Consider the following 22,961-nt stretch of genomic DNA (forward strand, 5'->3'; position numbering starts at 1 on the left):
GTCAGGAGTTCAAGACCAACCTGGCCAACATAGTGAAACCCAGTCTCTACTAAAAATACAAAAAATTAGCCGGGCGTGGTGGCGGGTGCCTGTAATCCCAGCTACTTGGGAGCCTGAGGCAGAAGAATGGCTTGAACCTGGGAGGCAGAGGTTGCAGTGGGCCGAGATCACGCCATTGCACTCCAGCCTGGGCAACAGAGCGAGACTCTGTCTCAAATAAATAAATAAACAAACAAGTGACTTTTAGGGAGCATCTCCAGGAGCCATGCATGCCCAAGCCGTTAATCTGTGAAGTGGGTCAGGTATTATCATATCCATTTTACAGTAAGAGGAAACTGAAGCTTAGAGAGGGGACATTGTTTGCTCAGGCAGTTGGCACAAACTGACTTTTGGCAAGGCACTTTCCTTCTCTAAACCTAATCTCTGGAGACAGTAGTACCTCTCTTCAACTGGGAGGATTAAAAGAGATCATGGATGCAACAGGAAGATATCACTGGGATGCATTAGGCATAGGTGTTCAATTTCCACCAGAGACCCTCCACCCCAGCGCCCCCCACCACGTATTGTCCACATTCCCTCCTGAGGAAAGTGCACATTGTATTCTTATTTGGAGCTCAGAGAATGAGTCACATCCTCACTTCACAGTCACATCTTGTGCAGTTGAACATCTGTGTACTCTAAACCTAGCAAGTCCATTCCTATGGTACAGCCACAATAAGCTCTTGTACAATGCACCAGGAGAGAACGTATACAAGAATGTTAGTTAAAACATTGTTTGTGGTAGCCCCAAACCGAAAACACGGAAATGCTACTGACAGGGGAGAGAAATGTGGGATATTCATGCAAAGGAATTAATTATAGAGCAGTAGAAAATGAATGAAAAATAGCAACATGGCTGGATCATGGTAATATAATATTGAATTGAAAAAAGGCAAATCTCAGAAGACTACATATGGAATGACATCCTTTATATATGATTCAAAAATAACTAGAACTACTACATCTAAGCATATTTGGTTGAACCATATGAATTTACTGTTATTTGACCCGTTTTGATCTAAAAGTAATGGCAAATTCAAGTGCTTCAGCCTAATTTTTATGTGAAAAAAGACTAAGAAAAGAGCAAGGGGTTGGGTGCAATGGCCTGGGCCTGTAATCCCAGCTATTTGGGAGGCTGAGGCAAGAGAATCTCTTGAGCCAAGGAGTTCGAGAGCAGCCTGGGCAACATAGCAAGACCCTATCTTAAAAAAGAAAAGAAAGAAAAGAGCAAGGGAATGAGAAACACAAAGTTCAGAATAATGAATACCTGGGGGGCTAGGCATGGTGGCTCATGCCTATAATCCCAGCACTTTGGGAAGCCAAGGATTTGGGAGGTTTGGTTGAGCCCAGGACTTCAAGACCAGCCTGGGCAACATAGAAAGACCTGTCTCTACAGGAAAAAAAAAAAAAAGGCTGGGCATCCATCTGTGGTCCCAGCTACTTGGGAGGCTGTGGTAGGAGGATTGCTTGAGCCCAGGAGGTCAAGGCTGCAGTGAGCCATATTAACACCACTGCCCTGCCCTCCAGCCTGGAACACACACGCACGTGCACGCACACACACACACACAATTTCCTGGGGGAGGATGCAGGGATCCTCCTGTTAAATCTACCTGTGGGAGAGAATCCCGTAGGTAGACTAATTTTTAGCAAGGTTCTGGTTTTTGTGTTGAATAATGGATTCAGGGGCTTTCATTTTATAATGAATGATTGAAAAAAATAGAAGTTTATGCTCTAATGCTAAATAATTAGAGTTAGTGTCACTTGCAAAGTTCTCAAGATATGCAAACACATGAGAGTCTAGGGTCTTATTTTATTTTATTTTATTTTTTTGAGATGGAGTCTCGCTTTGTCACCAGGCTGGAGTGCAGTGGCATGATCTCGGCTCACTACAACCTCTGCCTCCCAGGTTCAAGCAGTTCTGCCTCACCCTCCCAAGTAGCTGTGACTGCAGGTGTGCACCACCATGCCCAGCTAATTTTTGTATTTTTAGTAGAGACAGGGTTTCACCATGTTGGCCAGGATGGTCTCAATCTCTTGACCTCAATGATCCACCCATGTCGACCTCCCAAAGTGCTAGGATTACAGGCGTGAGCCACTGCGCCCGGCCTAGGTTCTTATTTAGTTTTTGTTGTTGTTGTTGTTGTTGTTGCTGTTGTTTGAGACAGGGTCTCACTTTGTCACCCAGGCTGAAGTGCAGCGATGTGATCTTGGCTCATAGTAGCCTCCGCCTCCTGGGTTCAAGGAATCCTTCCACCTCAGCCTCCCGAGTAGCTGGGAGTATTAAGTATTATTTAGTTTTCTCACCATTTATTTATTCATTCTTTTTTTAAATTAAGGTATAATTTACCTATAGTAAAATTCACCCTTTTTAGTGTACAGTTCTGTGAGTTTTGAAAAATGCATACAGTGGCACAACCGCCACAGCAATCAAGATATAGATCAGTTCCATCACCCCCCAGAAATTCCCCTGAACCCCTCTGTGGTCAGTTCCTCCCCTCAACTCCAGCCCTTAACAACTACTGATCTTTCTTCTGTTTCCATAGTTTTGCTTTTTCCAGAACTTTAGTTGTAGAAGTGCAGAACTGCTCTACAAAATTCTAATTCTGTGGTACCTAAAATGCTGTAGATTAATAAGAATATGATGACTGAAGCAGCTCAGAGCTACTTTCCTTGCCTAGAAAGAATAAAGGAAGAAAAGGAAGGAAGAAAGGAAGGAAGGAAGGAAGGAAGGAAGGAAGGAAGAAAGGAAGGAAATGAATAAATATGATCTCTGAACCTCTGGCTACGCTTTCTGGTGAGTGTTTTGTGAAGAGTTTTGCAATAGGCACAAGGTAGCTGTTATTCTAATTATAGCCACACTGAAACCTCCCCTTTCTCTGCTTGTCTCCCTCCTTCACTCGAAGATACTGGGCCCTGTTCCCAAGGGTCCTTCCCATTGATACAGTGCGTATTCGAAAACTCTGTCAAAAATCAATGACACTCTTGGGCCAGGCACAGCAGCTCATGCCTGTAATCCCAGCAATTTGGGAGGCCAAGGCAGGTGGATCACTTGAGATTAGAAGTTAGAGACCAGCCTGGCCAACATGGTGAAACCCTGTCTCTACTGAAAATACAAAATTAGCCAGGCGTGGTAGTGGGTGCCTGTAATCCTAGCACTTTGGAAGGCCGAGGCTGGCAGATCACCTGAGATCAGGAGTTCGAGACCAGCCTGGCCAACATGGTGAAACCCTGTCTCTACTAAAAATACAAAAATTAGCCGGGCGCGGTGGCTCATGCTTGTAATCCCAGCACTTTGGGAGGCCAAGGTGGGTGGATCACAAGGTCAGGAGATCAAGACTACAGTGAAACCTCGTCTCTACTAAAAATACAAAAAAATTAGCCGGGTGTGGTGGTGGGCACCTGTAGTCCCAGCTACTCCGAGAGGCTGAGGCAGAAGAATGGCGTGAACCCGGGAGGCGGAGCTTGCAGTGAGCCGAGATTGCGCCACTGCACTCCAGCCTGGGTGACAGAGCGAGACTCCGTCTCAAAAAAAAAAAAAAAAAATAATAATAATAATAATAAAAATACAAAAATTAGCCGGGCATGGTGGCAGGCGCCTGTAATCACAGCTACTCAGTAGGCTGAGGCAGGAGAAACGCTTGAACCTGGCAGGCGGAGGTTGCAATGAGCCGAGAACACGCCATTGCACTCCAGCCTAGGTGACAAGAGCAAAACTCTGTCTCAAAAAATAAAACCAAAAAAAATCAATGAAGCTCTAGATACATACACAAAATAATCAAAACAGGGCTTCAAACAGACACTTGTATGCCAGTGTTCATTGCAGCATTATTCACAATAGCCAAAAGGTAGAAACAACCCAACAGATGAATGGATAAACAAAATGTGATATATACGTACAAGGGAATATCATTCAGTCATAAAAACAATGAAGTTCTGACACATGCAACAACAGGGATGAACCTTGAAGACATTATGCTAAGTGAAATAAGCCAGACACAAATGACAAATATTGTATGATTCTCACTTACATGAAATATCTAGAATAGTCAAATTAATAGAGACAGAAAGGTTAGCCGTTATCAGGGGCTGGAGAGAAAGGGGAATGGGGAGTTACTGCTTAATGGGTACAGAGTCTCTGGAGTGATAAAAAAAAAGGTTTTGGAAATAGATAGTTGTGATGGTTGCACAACACTGTGAATGTAATTAATGCCAGTGAATTTATACTTTAAAATAGTTTAAATGGCAGATTTTATGTAGAAGTATTTTCCCACAATTAAAAACCAAACAATAATAAAATAGTAATAATTTTGTTAATCAATTTAAGTAAATAAATTTTTATTAGTCAATTTAAGTAAATAAATAAATTTTTTAAAATAAATAAATAATAAAACAAGCCAGGCGCAGTGGCTCACCCTGTAATCCCAACACTTTGGGAGGCCAAGGTGGGTGGATCACCTGAGGCCGGGAGTTCAAGACCAGCCTGACTGACATGGTGAAACCCTGTCTCTGGTAAAAATACAAAAAAATTAGCCAGGCGTGGTGGCTCATGCCTGTAATCCCAGCTACTTGGGAGGCTGAGGCAGGAGAATCGCTTGAACCCAGGTGGCGGAGGTTGCAGTGGGCTGAGATTGCGCCACTGCACTCCAACCTGGACGACAAGAGCGAAAATCTGTCTCAAAATAAATAAGTAAATAAAAATAAATAAACAAAAAATAACAAAACAACCCCCCTCCCTACAAAACAAACAAACACACACAAAAAATGACACTTTTTGAAGCAAAACAGAGTACCTTACAGGTCCATCATTCAGCCGGCAAAGGAGAGAGAGGTCTACTGGGGTGAGTTTTCCAGGTCACAACCTGCCTCTCCTGTGCACTTTCCTTTACACTTTACAAAACAAACACATTTTTTATTTGATCCTTATTACAGCCCTATGAGGTCAGCATCGTCATATTCATTTTTACAAGTGGGGAAACTGAGGCCATCAAGGTTAGACCATTTGCTCAAGGCCACACTTCTAATGAGTAGTAAAGCTGGGTGGGAACCCCGTCTTTCTCACTCCCTATACAGTGTTCCTTACTGTGCCCTCCTCCAAGCCCTTACAGCTGTGTCTGGGTTTCTCTTTTTTTGAGACGGAATCTCGCTCTGTCTCCCAGGCTAGAGTGGAGTGGCGTGATCTTGGCTCACTGCAACCTCCGCCTCCCAAGTTCAAGTGATTCTCCTACCTCAGCCTCCCTAGTAGCTGGGACTACAGGCGTGTGTTGCCACGCTTGGCTAATTTTTTGTATTTTTAGTAGAAACGGGGTTTCCTCGTGTTAGCCAGGATGGTCTCGATCTCCTGACCTCGTGATCCGCCCGCCTCGGCCTCCCAAAGTGCTGGGAATACAGGCGTGAGCCACCGCACCCAGCGTGCCTGGGTTTCTTTCTAAGCAGCGTGGACAATTGCCTCTGTCATCAGCCTCTTGAGCTCAGTTTTTCCTTTTGGCCTTGACCTGGGTCCATTGTCCCAATCCCCTGCTTTCCCCATGGTTGCCCCACTCTGTTCAATTTTTACTTTTCTGATCACCCTCCTCAGCCACCATTTAGGCTCCTGGGCTGGTGGTGACAGCTTGGTGGGAGGAGGGAGGTATCAAGGATGACGGCTGGGCTTCTGGCTGTGTTACTGGATGAATGGAGATGACTGGGGAGGACAATCTGGGGTGTGAGAATGCAAACGTAGTATTAGACCTGTTGAATTTGAGGATCTGTAAGATAGCCCAGACATATCACCATCGTATCCATGTATGCCATTTCGGAGTGCTGTTTAGGAGCTGCAACATGTATGGCGCTGGGGCTGCGGAGGAGCCGTGGGTCAGGGGGATGTGGGCAGTAGTGTGTGGAGCCAGCTTCAGTGAGCCTGCTTCCCTTCCTTCCCTGTGTATCTGCTGCTTGCCTCTGGTGTGCTTCTCCCATAAGGGCACTAGAGGACAGCACACAACAGTGGAAATTGCCAGAACTTCAGGGTCACAGGTTCTGACTTGGAAAACTAGATGCTCAGCTGCGGTGTGAACTTAGCCTCTTTGGACCTCAGCATTTCCTTTTTTTTTTTTTTTTGAAACGGAGTCTCGCTCTGTTGCCCAGGCTGGAGTGCAATGCTGCGATCTTGGCTCACTGCAACCTCTGCCTCCTGGGTTCAAGCGATTCTCCTGCCTCAGCCTCTGGAGTAGCTGGGTTTACAGGCACAGGCCACCACGTGCATCTAATTTTTGTATTTTTAGTAGAGACGGGGTTTCACCATGTGACCGGGCTGGTCTCAAATTCCTGACCTCAGGTGATCCGCCCACCTCGGCCTTCTAAAGTGCTGGGATTATAGGTGTGAGCCACCCCGCCGGGCCTGGACCTCAGCATTTCTCATCCAAAAATGGTTTTGGTTTTTTTTTTTTTTTTGAGACGGAGTCTTGCTCTGTCTCCCAGGCTGGAGTGCAGTGGCGTGATCTCGGCTCACTGCAAGCTCCGCCTCCCGGGTTCCCGCCATTCTCCTGCCTCAGCCTCTCTGAGTAGCTGGGACTACAGGCGCCCGCCACCACGCCCGGCTAATTTTTTTTTTTGTATTTTTAGTAGAGACAGGGTTTCACCGTGGTCTCGATCTGCTGCCCTCGTGATCCGCCTGCCTCGGCCTCCCAAAGTGCTGGGATTACAAGCGGGAGCCACCGCGCCCGGCCCCAAAAATGGGTTTAACATGAGGTAAGATAACACAGTGGTTTAGAGTGTGAGTTCTGGAGCCACAGGATCTGAACTCATGCCCCAGCTCATACACGTACCTGCTGTGTGTTCCTTTGGCCAAGTTATTGAACTCCTCTGTGCCTCAGACACACCATCTGTAAAGTGTGGGTGATAGCTTCATGTGGTGATTACAACAGAGACCAGCACATGGTAAGTGCTAAACAGATGTTAGCTATTTTATATTAACCCCTTTCCTCACCTCCACACCCCACCCTCTGGCTCCCTGCCCTGCCATTCTGGGGCTGGGACTCTCAGAGGCAAGACCACTGCCTCTGAGAATAAGCCGAGCAAATTACTGGTGTTGACCATGACTGCCTATAACGTGTTGGGTTTATTATGTGCCTTAATCCATTTAATCCCCATAATAAGGCCAGCAGGGTGGCTCACACCTGCAATCCCAGCACTTTGGGTGGCCAAGACAGGAGGATCGCTTGAGCTCAGGAGTTCAGACCAGGCTGGGAAACAGCAAGACCTTGTCTCTGCCAAAAAAAAAAAAAAAAAAGGAAAAAAAAAAAGGAAAAAAAAAATTAGCTGAGACCATGGTGATGCATGCCCGTGGTCCCAGCTACTCAGGAGGCTGAGGCAGGAGGATCACTTGAGCCTGGGACGTCAAGGTTGCAGTGAGCAGTGATCATGCCATTGCACTCCAGCCTGGGTGACAGAGCAAAACCTGTCCCCCGAGCCAAAAAAAAAAAAAAACCCTCACAACAACTCAGTGAATGGATCCCAAACTCCCGTTTCACAGCTAAGAAAACAGAGGCTCAGAGATTTAAACCACTTGCCCACAAGCTAGTAAGTGGCAGAGGCTAGAGCTGAGCCCAAGTTCATTCTGGTTCAGAGCCTGAGCTCTTTGCAGTGGCTCCTCTGGGCCCCCCAGAAACTGGGCCCTTGGAGGCCGGGCACGGTGGCTCATGCCTGTAATCCTAGCACATTGGGAGGCCGAGGTGGGCGGATCACCTGAGGTCACGAGTTCGAGACCAGCCTAACCAACATGGAGAAACCCCATCTCTACTACAAATACAAAATTAGCCAGGCATGGTGGCTCATGCCTGTAATCCCAGCTACTCGGGAGGCTGAGGCAGGAGAATCGCTTGAACCTGGGAGGTGGAGGTTGCGGTGAGCCGAGATCGCACCATTGCACTCCAGCCTGGGCGACAAGAGTGAGAGACTCCGTATCAAAAAACAAAAAACAAAAAACTGTTACGCTGGTGGGGTGGGGGTCGCGGTGAGGGGGGGTGAGGGGCAAGCGAACAGGGCTCTGTACTGTGTGGGAGCTGTGGAGAGAGGTGCAGGGGGAGCCCCCTGGAACCCCAGGCTGCACTGTTAGACGGGAGGCCCCAGGGATTCCTGGGGTTCTCTGGCTTGAGCCAGTGCTGCACCCCATTGGCTGGGCCTAGAGGGAGCTGCAGGCTGAGGAATCCTATCTTGTGCCAGGTTGAGGCAGGGTCTGCTGGCTGGTTCCAAGTCCCTAGTAAAAGTATTTTCCAGAGTCTTTGTGCCAAAAGAAGCTTCACCCAACCCCCTCAATTTGCCAATGAGAAAATGAGGTGTGAGAGGGGAATGAGCTTAGTTGAGGTCACATGGTAAGTAAGGGGTGGGCCTTGGTGAATATGGAACTCTGCTTCCTCACCTGGCTCTGTGTGGTGTCAGGTTAAACCTGGGTTCAGATCCTGCCTTTACTGCTTGGTGCTTTGTGAGCCTGGACAAGTGACTCAGACTCTCTGGGGTTTAGTTTCTACATCAGTGAAATGCATTTATTCATTCAGCCCTTCTCTTGGCTGCACCCTCATCCCCCACCGTACTACTCCCTCACTGTTACACACACACACACACACACACACGCAAGGCTACACATGGCTGAGCTGAGGCTCCTGGTCACTCAGAGAGAGCACTGCAGCTCTGGCCACTGAACACCACCCCCACTTTCTGCCCACCCCAGCCAATGTCACTTCCAAGAGCCATTGTCTCTTGGAAGCCTTCCTAGAGAGCCCCCAGCTAGAAGGCTGTCCCCTATGCTAAGTCAAGGCCACCTGGGTCCCTGAGTGATCTTGACCTCCCCTGCTGCCTTTCCTGCCTTCAGACTGAAGCTCCCAGAGGGCAAGGTCTGTTCTGATTCATCCCTGAGTCCCCAGCACCCAGCCCAGGGCAGAGCCCAAAGGCTCTGGCTGGGAGTGTTTATGGAGGGGGTAAGTGAAGGAGGCCCCTCCAATTCTTCCCCTTTCTCAGGAGCCCATGACCACCAGCTTTGCCTCCCAAACCATCGATGTGGGAGAAAGTGCCCTGGAGGGAGGGTCAAACAGAACAGGGATGGAATCCTGGTCCAGCCTTTTCCTAACTACGTGAACTTGGGAAATGACCTCACTTCTCCGAGCTTCAGTTTCCCCTTCTATAGATAGCATTCCTGAGGAGGAGACATTTATGCTGAGAGCGGAAAGACCTAGATGGAAAGACTGAGAGGAAGAGTGTTCCAGGCAGGGTGAACAGCTGGTGCAAAGGCCCTGAGGTTGGGATAAGTTCAGCACGTTAGAGGAACAGGAAGGAAGCCAGTGTTGTCTGAGTGCAGTGAGCAAGGGGGAGAGGGACTTCTTTTAATCTTTTTTTTTGAGACAGAGTCTCGCTCTGTTGCCCAGGCTGGAGTGCAGTGGTGCGATCTCGGCTCACTGCAACCTCCACCTCCTGGGTTCAAGCGATTCTCTTGCCTCAGCCTCCTGAGTAGCTGGGATTATAGGTGCGCACCACCATGCCCGGCTAATTTTTGTATTTTTAGTGGAGTAGGAGTTTCACCATGTTGGTCAGGCTGGTCTCAAACTCCTGACCTCGTGATCTGCCCGCCTCGGCCTCCCAAAGTGCTGGGATTACAGGCGTGAGCCACCACGCCTGGCCGGGACTTCTTTTAATCTAAGGGATATGGGAACTGACTGGAGGGTGTTGAGCCAGGGAGTGGCCCTGGTTGCTGTATGGTGATTGCAGGAAAGCAATGCTCGCGCGGGGAGTCCAGATGAGAGATGATGGCACCTGGGGACATGGTGAGAAGTGGTCAGATCCATGAAATATTCCAGAGGCGGATCCCACAGGACTGGATGTAGAGGGTAAGGGAAGAGGGGACTTAGGGTATCCCTTGTTTCAGTTACTTATTGCTGAGAAACAAACTATCCCCAAAACTTAGTGGCATAAAACAACAATTATATATTATTTCTAAAAATTCTGTGGTTTGGCTGGGGCTCAGCAGGGCAGTTCTGGTTCCGCCTGGCTGATGCATGTGGCTGGGAGCTTAGCTGGGACTGGATCGCCCAAAATGGCTTGTCTTCCTCCATGGCCTCTCATCATTCAGGAGTCTAGCCGACCGTGTTTTAGCGTGGCAGCTGGCTTCCAAGAGGACAAGCCCCAGTGTTCACATGCTTATCAAGCCTCTGCTTGCTTCATGCTTCTTGGTGTCCCATTGCCAAACAAGTCCTACAGCCAAGCCCAGCGTCAACGTGGGAGGGGACCATACAAGACCATGGATCCATGGAGGCCTGGTTCATTGGAGGCCACCAGTGTAACAATTTAGCACCACCCCCTACGTTTGTGGCAGAAGGAAATGAATGAAATTCAAGGGTAGAGGGGAGTGGGTGGGGTTTGCCAGAGGTCATGGGGTGATGGTGCAGGGTCCTGCCCAGGACCTCCCAAATTAGACACAGGAGGACACTGGGGTTGGGAGAGTCAGCAGCAGTGGAGACACAAAGTCCCTGGCAGGTATGGTGAGGCAGGGTGGGGTGGGAGTGGGGATGGGGAGGGGGCAGTAATCGAGGTAGGGAGCCCAAGAGGTCTCCCTGAGCCCCTACTCTGTGCCTAGCCCTGGGCCAAGCACTGAGAGAACAGAACTCAGCGGGTGACCTTGGGGAGCCCACAGTGTGTGAGGACACAGAATAGGCCCAGAGATGCCAACACAACATAAGAGGCAACAGTTTAATGCTGCAGCGGAAGGTAATCCAGGGCCCGTGGGGTCCCAGGGGAGGGATTCCAGGAGTGCTTCTCAATTTGAGGAGGCACTAGAAAGTAGTTGTTGGTCAGACAAGGTGGTGCAGGGTGAGGTACTAGCCGCCTTCCATCCCTGGCAGCAATAGGTAAAAGCAGACACACAAGAGAAGGCCATCTGAAGAGAGGATTCTTCCCATTTTATGAATAAGCAAACTGAGGCTCTGAGTGAAGAAGTAACTCAACCCAGACCTGTCTCCCCACATCCTGGGCTTCTTTCCATCCTGTCCAATTCTTGCCTAAATCATAGGGAAAGTGAGGGAAGGGAGGACTGTCTGCAGAGCTGGCATGGGATGGGGAGGAGGTGCTGTGGGAGTGCCCCTCCCTCTGTCCTAAGCTTGTGCTACCTCCCCTAAGGAAGTCTTTTCTCACTGTGGGCAGAACCCTGTGAGGAGACATCAAGGGAGCTGGTGCCATGGACCGGGGATGGGCAGACCCAGACCTGTCCCCAAGGAGCCCCGAATCTGAGGAGGGAACCCCAGCCTTGCCTTCAGGCCCCCCTCTGTGGAATCCAGGCCTCAGAGGCTCCCTGTCTGAGGGGGCAGGGAAACATTGGTCTGATCTCAGGAACCCCAAGTCTACAGGGATGAAGGGGAACTGTGAAGGTCAGAAGCCATAGGTCAGGGCCAGGAAGAGCATGGAGTATCTCAGGTTGGTCTGAGCAGGGTTCCCTACCAAGTGGGGAAGGAGAGTCATTGCCAGGTTTAGCCCTTGGGGCTCAGGTTGGGGAATAGGAGGGAGTCTCGGAGCTCAGAGCCTGGTCTAGCTCAGCCTTGGTCTGAGTGACCTTGAGTTTGACCTACTCTTCTAGGCTGGTCCTGCGGGTCTCCAGGACTCTGCCAAGCAGAGCTGCAGCACAGGAGCTCAACGACACATAAGCCATCCCAGAGGAATATGAATGGTAGAAAAAAGGAAAATATACACGAGCCAGCTGAACTCTGGCCTTCTGCAGAAGGGAAAGGCAGCCCCACATTCGACCACAGCCTGCGCCCTGCTGTTCCTCCCCCCAGCATGTCTGGGGGCAGGGGTGGGTGGGGGTGGCTGCTATGTCCTCAGAAATGGGAGGAGGAGGATGGAAGGGATGGAGGGAGAAGAAGGGGAGGTCCTGGTATCTGGTGTGCTCACAGCAAAAAGCCTCTTTTCCTTGGAACTAGAGCCTGCTGTAGGGGGCTGGAAGCCAGCCTGAGAGCCTGGGGTCTCAGGAGGGGAGGGGACTGGGGGCAGGGCAGGCAGAATCTGGGAAAGAGAGGGAGATGGAGACAGAGACCTAGTCAGAAGAGACAGAAGGGAGAAAAAAGGCAGAAGCAGGTGTAGTGGGGGTGAGTACTGGTGCACACACTTAGGTAGGCAAGAAACAGGCTATTTTGAAAAACGCACTTAGAACCCTCATTCTACCTGGCTGTTGCGAAATCCAGTCTCCATCATTGTTGGGCTCTCTTAACCTGTGACAGCCCCTAGAGTTTGGCCAAGGCCCAGAAATGTTACAGAACCAGATATGAACAAGACCCTTCAGCCGGGTCCGATGGCTCACGCCTGTAATCCCAGCACTTGGGAGGCAGAGAGGGCAGATCACTTGAGGTTAGGAGTTCAAGACCAGCCTGGCCAATATGGTGAAACCCCATCTCTACTAAAAATACAAAAAGTAGCTGGGTGTGGTGGCAGGTGCCTGTAACCCCTCAGCTCGGGAGGCTGAGGCAGGAGAATCGCTTGAATCTAGGAGGTGGAGATTGAGGTGAGCCGAGATTGTGTACTCCAGCCTGGGCAACAAGAGCAAAACTCTGTCTCAAAAAAAAAAAAAAAAAAATGCACTGAGCATGTAGGAGAGATGGTTCTCCACAAAATATAAAGTCACTGTTACCAAAAGTAGGACAAATGGATGCTTGGAAGGCAAAAGCCACAGCTGCCTACTCCATCATCCTTGACTTCCCTTTCTACTGTAGGTTTCCTTGGTTATTCCCTACACTTCACTGTTCACTTCCTTCATAGCACATATGACCTTATTTGTGTAGACTCTATGGCCTTCCTCTCTTGCCCTGGCTTCAGAGTGCTCAGAGGGCAGGGGTCTTGCCTGTCTTCATCACTGCTACATCCCCAGCACTTGGAGCAGTGTCTGCACACAGTAAGCGCTTAATAAAGGCTTGTGGCAGGAATGAACTTGCTGGAGAGCCAGGCTCTCATGCTTTCTTTTTCATTTCAACTTCTTTTATTATTATTATTATTTTTTTTTTGGAGAAGGGGGTCTTGCTCTGTCACCCTGCTGAAATGCAGTGGCACCATCATAGCCCACTGCAGTCCCAACCTCCCAGGCTCAAGCAATCCTCCTCCCTCCGCCTCCCTAGTAGCTGGGACTACAGGAGCGTGCCACCACACCCAGCTAATTAAAAAAAAAAATTTCTTTTGGCTAGGCACGGTGATTCATGCGTGTAACCCCAGCACTTTGGGAGGCCGAGGCAGTGGATCACCTGAGGTCAAGAGTTCGAGACTAGCCTGGCTAACATTGTGAAGCCCTGTTTCTACTAAAAATACAAAAAATTAGCCCAGCATGGTGGCACGCTCCTGTAATCCCAGCTACTCGGGGAGGCTGAGGCAGGATAATCACTTGAACCAGGGAGGCAAAGGTTGCAGTGAGCTGAGATCACGCCATTCTCCCTCTCAAAAAAAAAAAAAAAAAAATTTGTAGAGGCCGGGCACAGTGGCTCACGCCTGTAATCCCAGCACTTTGGGAGGCCAAGGCAGGCAGGTTACTTGAGATCCGGAGTTCTAGACCAGCCTGGCCAACATGGTGAAACCCTGTCTCTACAAAAATACAAAAATTAGCTGGGCATGGCAGCGTGCACCTATAATCCCAGGTGCTCAGGAGGCTGAAGCGGAATCACTTGAACCCAGGAGGCAGAGGTTGCAGGGAGCCAAGATTTCGCCACTGCATCCCAGCCTGGGCAGCAAAGCGAGACTTCGTCTCAAAAAAAAAAAAAAAAATTCTCCTTTCAGCTCAGAGGAGGCCAAGGTGCAACTTTCTTTGGTCGTCCAGAATCCGGGTTCATCCGACACCAGCCGCCTCCCCAGCGCCGCCGAAGTTTGACCCCAACGAGATCAAAGTCATATACCTGAGGTGCACCAGGGGTGAAGTTGGTGCCACTTCTGTGCTGGCCCCCAAGATCGGCCCCCTGGGTCTGTCTCCAAAAAAGGTTGGTGATGACATTGCCAAGGCAACGGGTGACTGGAAGGGCCTGAGGATTACAGTGAAACTGACCAGTTAGAACAGACAGGCCCAGATTGAGGCGGTGACTTCTGCCTCTGCCCCGATCATCAAAGCCCTCGAGGAACCACCAAGAGGCAGAAAGAAACAGAAAAACATTCAACACAGTGGGAGTATCACGTTTGATGAGATCTTCAACATTGCTCGACAGATGCAGCACCAATCTTTTTTTGTTTTTTTGTTTTTTTTTTTTTTTTGAGACGGAGTCTCGCTCTGTCGCCCAGGCTGGAGTGCAGTGGCATGATCTCCCGCTCACTGCAAGCTCTGACTCCTGGGTTCACCCCATTCTCCTGCTCGGCCTCCCGAGTAGCTGGGACTACAGGCGCCCGCCACCACGCCCGGCTAATTTTTTATATTTTTAGTAGAGATGGGGTTTCACCGTGTTAGCCAGGATGGTCTTGATCTCCTGAACTCGTGATCCACCCACCTCGGCCTCCCAAAGTGCTGGGATTACAGGCGTGAGCCACCGCACCCGGCCTGCAGCACCAATCTTTAGCCAGAGAGTTCTCTGGAACCATTAAAGAGATCTGGGGGACTGCCCACTCTGTGGGCTGTAATGTTGATGGCCGCCACCCTCATGACATCATAGATGACATCAACAGTGGTGCTGTGGAATGCCCAGCCAGTTAAGAAGCACAAAGGAAAATATTTTAATAAAGGATCATTTGACAACTGGTGAAAAAAAATTATTTTTGTAGAGATAGGGTCTCACTCTGTTGCCCAGGCTAGTCTGGAACTCCTGGGCTCAAGCAATCCTCCTGCCTTGGCCTCCCAAAGTATGAGGATTACAGGTGTGAGCCACTGCTCCCAGGCCCAAAAATTCTTGACCTTGATTTCTCAGCCAGATCTGCTGTTTCTTGGTTTTCCCCATTTCAGACAAGGGTACCCTAATCCACCCTTCTGCTTCATCCACAAAGCCAGAGGGCATTCTCTCATCCCCACACTAATCCATGTATAAGTCCTTTTGTTCACCTCCAAATAAAACTCAAACCCATCCCCCAACCCAGCCATTGCCAGCACGCCTGGCACCATCCCCTCTCAGCTGGGATTATGGCAGTAATCTGCTAACTGGTCTCCTTCATACCCTTCTTCCTCCCTTTTAGTCCATTCATTTTACACAGCAAACAGCATGATCTTTTAAAAACAAATCAGATCATGTTGATCCCCAACTTAAACCATTTAAAGGCTTCCCCTGCAATTAGAGTAAAATCTGAAATCCTCACCCTGGCCTTCAGGCCCAAGCTGTGTCTCTATCTTAGTCCTCCTCACTTTCCTGCTGGCCCACCAGGCACTGCACACACTGATTTTTCTGCCTCAGGGCCTTTGCACTTCCTATTTCTGCTGCTGGGAAATCTCACTCCCCAATTCCACATGCCTGGTTCCTGCTCATCTTTCAGGTCTCGGCTTAAATGTCACTAAAGGAGAACATTTAATACCTCCCTGACTCCCTTTTCTATCATGTCACTAGCTTATTCCTTGATCATGATTTCTAGGGAAGAACTCTGGAGGCACACTACCAGGGTATTGAATCCTATTTCCACTGCTCCTTGACCATGTGACCTTAGCTATTCATCTCTCTGCCCTTCAGTTTCCTCATCTGCAAAATATAGTACACTATATGATCAGTACTGGCACAGAGGAAGCACTAAGTAAATATTTTAATTAAAAAAAAAAAATGTTAGGCCAGGCTCATGCCTGTAAACAAATTTTTTTTAGAGACAGGGTCTCTGTCATCCAGGCTGGAGTGGAGTGGTGCGATCATAGCTCACTGCAGCCTCAAAATCCCGGGCTCAAGTGATCCTCCCATCTCAGCCACCTGAGTAGCTGGGACTACAGGAACATGCCACCATGCCTGGCTAATGTTTTTATTTTTATTTTTGCAGACATGGGGTCTTGCTTTGTTGCAACTTGAACTCTTGGCTTCAAGCGATCCTCCTGCCTCAGCTTCCCCAAGTGCTGAGATTATAGGCATGAGCCACCATGCCTGGCCTTAAATATTTTTTAAATATTTATTTATTTGTTTAGAGATAGGGTCTCACTCTGTCACCCAGGTTGGAGTACAGTGGTGCAATCATAGCTCACTGCAGCCTCAAACTCCTGGGCTCAAGCAATCCTGCCTCAGACTCCTGAGTAGCTAGGACTATAGCTGTGAGTCACTGTGCCCAGCCATAAATATTAGAAGGTATTTTATTATTCCCTCATGGTACATTTCTTGGGATTTAACTATTTTGATTTCTGATATGTAAGCTTTGTGGAAACAGGGATTGCATTGCACCTCTTGTATTTACTGCTGTGCCTCTAGCACCTTGCACAGTGGCTGGTGCATAGTAGGTGCTTAATGACATTGAATGAATGCATGAAAACAGATGTGACCTCAGCCCTTATGGAACTGACGTTGCCCCTACTTGCCCTTCAAGATATGGCTATTTTAGAGGTGTGAAAACTGAGTCCCTAAAGGTGGGGTGATTTGGCTGGGCGCGGTGGCTCACGCCTGTAATTACTTTGGGAGGCCAAAGCGGGTGGATCACTTGAGGTCCGGAGTTCAAGACCAGCCTGGCCAACAGGGTGAAACCCCGTCTCTCCTAAAAAAAAAAAAAAAATACAAAAATTAGCCGGGCGTGGTGGCAGGCACCTGTAATCCTAGCTACTCGGGAGGCTGAGGCAGAGAATCACTTGAACTGGGGAGGTGGAGGTTGCAGTGAGCCGAGATCGCACCACTGCGCTCCAGCCTGGGTGACAGAGTGAGGCTTTGTCTCAAATAAAAAAAAAAAAAAAAAAAAAGGAGGGGTGATTTGAGTAATGCTTCAAGGGAGAAGGTATAATTTCTACTTATCAGAAACGTGGTAAGTTTCTCTTCCTCGGGGCTGTCTACAGAAGTGGGAGCCATCTTCTCAGCATCATGGCCACCGTCACACCCCTCAGGAAGCCCAAGATCGTCAAAATGAGGACCAAGAAGTTCACGTGGCATCATAAACAGTCTGATGGATGGAGCAGACTGTTAGGTGAAAATTAAGTGTAACTGACAGAAACCTAGCGTTATTGGCAGTGGGGTACAGGGAAGATTCAAGGGCCAAATCTTGATGCCCAGCATTGGGCATAGGCAGAACAAGAAAACCAGGCACATGCTGTCCTGTGGGTTCTGGAAGTTCCTGGTCCACAATGTCAAGGAGCTGCAAGTTCTGCTGATCTGCAGCAAATCTTACTCTGCTGAGACTGCTCGCAATGCTTCCCCCAAGAACCACAAAACCTGAGTGGAAAGAGCAGCATAACTAGCCCCCAGAGTCTCCAACCCCAATTCCAGACTGCACAGCAAAGAAAATGAATAGACGGCTCACTTGCACGCATGCTTTATTCATGTTTAAATAAAACCATGAAAACTGCAAAAAAAAAAGTAACACCAAAAATGTGATGAAGCATCAAAAGCACGTGGAACCTGCTACCGCCACTGTGAACACAAGTCATAGCCTTTTATTCTAGGAATAATAACTAGGGCAAAGCTTTCTTCACAAAAGAAATCAAACACAGAGAAATCTGGGCTCCCTGTATAGAGCAGCAGGATAGATGGATTGTAGTGCTGTTGACTGAGATGACATTGACACTGCAATTGTGCCTTCCTGAGGAAGACATCCAGTCCCCTATTCAAGTAATTGGCACCCACACCAACATTTTGTTCATGTCATATTTAGGAATCCAGAGGCCTCATTTAAAAAAAAAATTTTTTGAAACAGGGTCTTACTGTGTTGCCCAGGCTGGAGAGCAGTGGCACAGTCTCGGATCACTGCAGCCTCGACCTCCTGGGCTCAAGCGATCCTCCCACCTCAGCCTCCTGAGTAGCTGGGGCTACAGCCATGTGCAACCATGCCCAGCTAATTTTTAAACTTTTCTGTAGAGACGGGGTCTCCTTATGTTACCCAGGCTGGCCTCAGATTCCTGGGCTTAAGTGATTTTCCTACCTCAGCCTCCCAAAGTGCTAAGATTACAAGCATAAGCCACTGCGCCTGGCTTCCAGAGGCCTCATTTTACAAATGCAGGAACAGAGACTCAGAGAGGTGAAGGACTTCTCAGGTCCACACAGTGAATTAAGCCCAAGTCTTCTGGCTTCTAGGAAAGATTTCTTTATTCTTTTCTTTTCTTTTTGAGATGGAGTCTTGCTCTGTCACCCAGGCTGGAGTGCAGTGGCGCAGTCTTGATCTCAGTTCACAACAATCTCTGCCTTCCGGGTTCAAGCGATTCTCCTGCCTCAGCCTCCCGAGTAGCTGGGATTACAGGCAAGCGCCACCACGCCCAGCTAATTTTTGTATTTTTAGTAAAGATAGGGTTTCACCGTGTTGGTCAGGCTGGTCTCAAACTCCTGACCTTGCGATCTGCCCGCCTCGGCCTCCAAAGTGCTGGTATTACAGGTGTGAGCCACCGCGCCCGGTGGAAAGATTTCTCTAAGCCCTAATTGATATAAAAGCTTTTTGTTTGTTTGTTTGTTTGTTTGAGACAGAGTCTCACTCTGTCGCCCAGGCTGGAGTGCAGTGGTGCGATCTCGGCTCACTGCAACCTCCACCTCCCGGGTTCAAGTGATTCTCCTGCCTCAGCCTCCAGAGTAGCTGGGATTACAGGTGTGCACCCTCACACCCAGCTTTTTTTTTTTTAATTAGAAAAAGCATTTATTTCTGCTCCTTTCATACATCTTATTGTTCAGGAAACAGTCTTACATACAATTCTGAAATAATCTACCATCGCACACTCTGGTTAAAGCGAAGCACCATAGATAAAGCTGATCAGCTGTCCAGAGTCCTCAGCTGATGTAATCTTGCTTCTTGATTTTATGTTAATTTCTGAAAATCGGAAATGTCATCTCTAAAAAATGCTAAGGGGGTTGTAAAAAATAATCCCTTTACTTGATATTATAGTTGAGATATAGAGTATATTTTCTTTAAGAACTGAAAAACTAAGAAGAAAATGCCACTCAACATCGTTGGTACAGCAATAGGTCAGCAGGAAAAAAAAATACTGTGATAAACTTCTCTTTAATACCAAGAAGAAATTCTAATCCAAGCTTCAATACGCTTCCTGTTTTTTCACTAGATATGTCTTTTATTGCTGCTCTTCATTCTTTTCCACATTTCATATTAGAGGATTGGTACAGCCTTTAAAACTTCATTGACAAGAAAAAATCCAGTATCCACTGATTTCTTCTCAAAGGCACTCTAACCCATCAGATAGCTCGGCAGTTTCATTCTCATGAATACTCTAGCCATGAAAAAACTCAATAGGACACAGACGAATCCAATGAATAGAATAAGAAATCTATTGAGTTTTGGGATATTTGGTGCATTCGATTGGTCCAGGATTATGAAACCTAAACCTCCCATTGTAAACAGGAAGCTGGATGCAAGTCCTTCCATAATATATTGTCCATTTACTCTATAGGCAAAGAAAGCTACTGGCCTCTGATGCCCACGTTCCTCAGTCACAGAGCCAACATGTGGAGGTTCAACAATAACATCATAAATAATTCCTCCGGTGATGAGGAAGTAAGACGCCACCACCAGAGCATACAGTCATGGTCAACGGCACGTGCAGCCAGGGCGGCTTCTTCAGCTGCAGGTTAGGACATTCGAGCGCTAAGAACAGGACATGGTGCAAAATCTCCATGTTGGTTGCATCAAGGCAAAACCTCTTTATTTTATTTATTTATTTATTTATTTATTTATTTATTTATTTATTATTATTATTGAGACGGAGTTTCACTCTCATCCAGGCTGGAGTGCTGTGGTGCAATCTCAGCTCACTGCAATCTCTGCCTCCCAGGTTCAAGAGATTCTCCTGCCTCAGCCTCCCAAGTAGCTGGGACTACAGGCGTGTGCCACCATGCCCGGCTAATTTTTGTATTTTTAGTAGAGATGGGGTTTCACCACTTTGACGAGGCTGATCTTGAACTCCTGATCTCAGGTGATCCACCTGCCTCGGCCTCCCAAAGTGCTGGGATTACAGGCGTGAGCCACCGTGCCCGACCCATATAAAAGCTCTTGATATAACAATGGAGAGAAAGGAGTGAGGAGGAAGAGAAGAATGAGGAAGCATTGAATCAGGTGTTCACTGGCAGGCGGGAACACTGACAGGTGTGTAGGGCAACCAGAGACCTTGAGGGGAGGGCAGGGGAGTCTGTTAAGGAAAGGGAAGGTGGAGGCTGGGGCCTGACTGGGTTATTTTTGGAGCTGCTATCTTTGTCTGCATCTGCTAAATTATTAAACTGAGATCACTTCCTAGAGGGTGCCAGGCCAGGTTGCTAGGGAGAGGCTGAAAGGGAGAGGTTGGATCTCTTAGCAGAGGCCTCAAATATTCTAGGCTGGGATGCACATAGACTCCTTAGGCCTTGACCCCTTCTCCACCCCACTCTCAGCTAATGGAGGGGATTGGGGATCCTGCTTGGGGCCACGGCCACAGTCACTGTCCCCTCCACAGGGCTGTCTCTTCTGGCTGTTGTCCTGGAGGCAATAGATACATACTGCACCAGACTCTGGAACCTGGTCCCATCTCAGCTGCCTCTTCTCTTTCAGGGTCTCAAACTCAGGCCACAGGCTTTGAGTCAGATAGATACAACCAGATATGACCATAGATATGTGAGATCTTGGGCATATCCTTGCATGTATCAATGGCCTTGTCTATGCCATAGATATTAGCCGTTCCACTCCTCAGATGAAAACCCTGAAGTTCAGAGAACAAAGGTGCCTCTCTCAGGGTTGCATAGCTAGAAAAGGACTGAACTTCGATTCAAACATAAGTCTTTCTGATTTCAGCCTCCTTTCCTCTATTCTGTCTTTTTCTTCTTTTTTTTTTTTTTAACTTTTTTGAAATGGAGTTTCGCTCTTGTTGCCCAGGCTGGAGTGCAATGATGTGATTTCGGCTCACTGCAACCTCTGCCTCCTGAGTTCAAGCAATTCTCCTGCCTCAGCCTCCCAAGTAGTTGAGATTACAGGCGTGCACCAACACACCTGGCTAATTTTGTATTTTTAGTAGAGACGGTGTTTCACCATGTTGGTCAGGCTGGTCTTGACCTCCTGACCTCAAGTGATCCACCTGCCTCGGCCTCCCAAAGTGCTGGGATTACAGGCGTGAGCCACCGCGCCAGCCTTTTTCTTTTCTTCTTCTTCTTGTTTTCTTTTTGTTTTTTTTTTAAGAGACAGGGTCAGCTGGGTGAATACTAAGAATACAAAAATCAGCCAGGCGTGGTGGTGGGCGCCTGTAATCCCAACTACTCAGGAGGCTGAGGCAGGAGAATTGCTTGAACCTGGGAGGCGGAGGTTGCAGTGAGTTGAGATCGCACCATTGCACTCTAGCCTGGGTGACACAGTGAGACTCTGTCTCAAAAAAAAAAAAAAAAGAGAGGGAGGGTCTTTCTGTGTCTCCCAGGCCGGAGTGCAGTGGTGCAGAGGCTGCTCACTGCAGCCTCAAACTCCTGGGCTCAAGGGGTCCTCCCACCTCAGCTTCCCATGTAGCTACAGGCGTGCACCACCAAATCTGGCTAATTTTTAAAATTTTTCGTAGAGACAGAGAGTCTTGCTATGTTGCCCAGGCTGGTCTCAAACTCCTGGCCTGAAGTGATCCTCCCATCTTGGCCTCCCAAGGTACAGGATTATAGGCCTGAGCCACTGTGCTTGGCCTATTCTTTTTTTTTTTTTTTTTTGAGATAAGGTCTTGCTCTGTCACCCAGGCTGGAGTGCAGTGGCAAGAGACAGGTCACTGCAGCCTCGACTTCCTGGGCTCAAGTGATCCTCCCACCTAAACCTCCTGAATAGCTGGGACTACAGGCATGCACCACCATGCCCAGGTAATTTATTTTTATTTTTCATAGAGATGAGGTCTCACTATATTTCCCAGGCTGGTCTTGAACTCTAGGTGCTCAAGTGATCCTCCTGCCTCAGTCTCCCAAAGTGCTGGGATTACAGGCATAAGCCACCTTGCCTGACAGCCTATTCTTTTTTAGTATTTTAGTATTTTATCTGTTTTCCAGATTTTCTGCAAAAGGAATGTACTTTATAACTTTTATAAAGATCAGAAAAACACAATAATCATTATAGTTATGGACGGATTTCTTCATTCCAGATGTTGTGTTTGCTGGGCTGGATGTGCACTAACAGGTGGTAGACTGTGGCTCCTGTCCACTCTGAGAGTGTGGTACTCAGGCCAGTTAAGAAAGCTGACAAGAAGCTGGGCATGGTGGCTCACGCCTGTAATCCCAACACTTTGGGAGGCTGAGGCAGGCGGATCGCTGGAGGTTGGGAGTTCGAGATTAGCCTGACCAACCTGGAGAAACCCCGTCTGTACTAAAAATACAAAATTAACCGGGCGTGGTGGCTCATGCCTGTAATCCCAGCTACTCGGGAGGCTGAGGCAGGAGAATCGCTTGAATCTGGGAGGCAGAGGTTGTAATGAGCCGAGATTGCACCATTGCACTTCAGCCTGGGCAACAAGAGCAAGACTCCGTCTCAGAAAATAAATAAATAAATAAATAAATAAATAAATAAATAAATAAATAAATAAATAAATAAATAAATAAAATAAAAAAGAATAAATGAATGAATGGAGAAGGGGACTCTCCATTCTCAGCAAGCTCTACCCTTGTGTTATTTTTCTTTTCTTTCTTTCTTTATTTTTTTTGAGACGGAGTCTCTCTCTGTTGCCCAGACTGGAGTGCAGTGGCGCAATCTCGGTTCATTGCAACCTCTCCCTCCTGGGTGCAAGCAATTCTCTGTCTCAGCCTCCCAAGTAGCTGGGATTACAGGCGCCCACGACCATGCCCAGCTAACTTTTTTGTATTTTTAGTCTTGAACTCCTGACCTCGTGATCTACCCGCCTCTGCCTCCCAAAGTGCTGGGAATACAGAGTGAGCCAC

The 22,961-nt window shown here is 48.2% G+C and overlaps 1 protein-coding gene and 1 pseudogene across 1 annotated transcript; one reads left to right on the forward strand and one right to left on the reverse strand.

Annotated features, from left to right (window-relative positions):
• The first annotated feature begins 13,802 nt into the window (after nt 1–13,802).
• On the forward strand, nt 13,803–14,704 carry LOC116813799 (large ribosomal subunit protein uL11-like; annotated as a pseudogene).
• Nucleotides 14,705–19,272: 4,568 nt separating this feature from the next.
• Nucleotides 19,273–19,723, reverse strand: LOC116813136 (oligosaccharyltransferase complex subunit OSTC). Its single transcript, XM_058444472.1, is given in 2 exon segments — nt 19,273–19,624; nt 19,626–19,723. Coding segments are annotated over 2 exon segments (447 nt in total). The 5' UTR covers nt 19,721–19,723.
• Between the last annotated feature and the right edge of the window lie 3,238 nt (nt 19,724–22,961).

This window comes from Hylobates moloch, unplaced genomic scaffold (genome assembly GCF_009828535.3).
Source record: "Hylobates moloch isolate HMO894 unplaced genomic scaffold, HMol_V3 SCAFFOLD_9, whole genome shotgun sequence".
In the NCBI taxonomy this organism is placed as follows: domain Eukaryota; kingdom Metazoa; phylum Chordata; class Mammalia; order Primates; family Hylobatidae; genus Hylobates; species Hylobates moloch.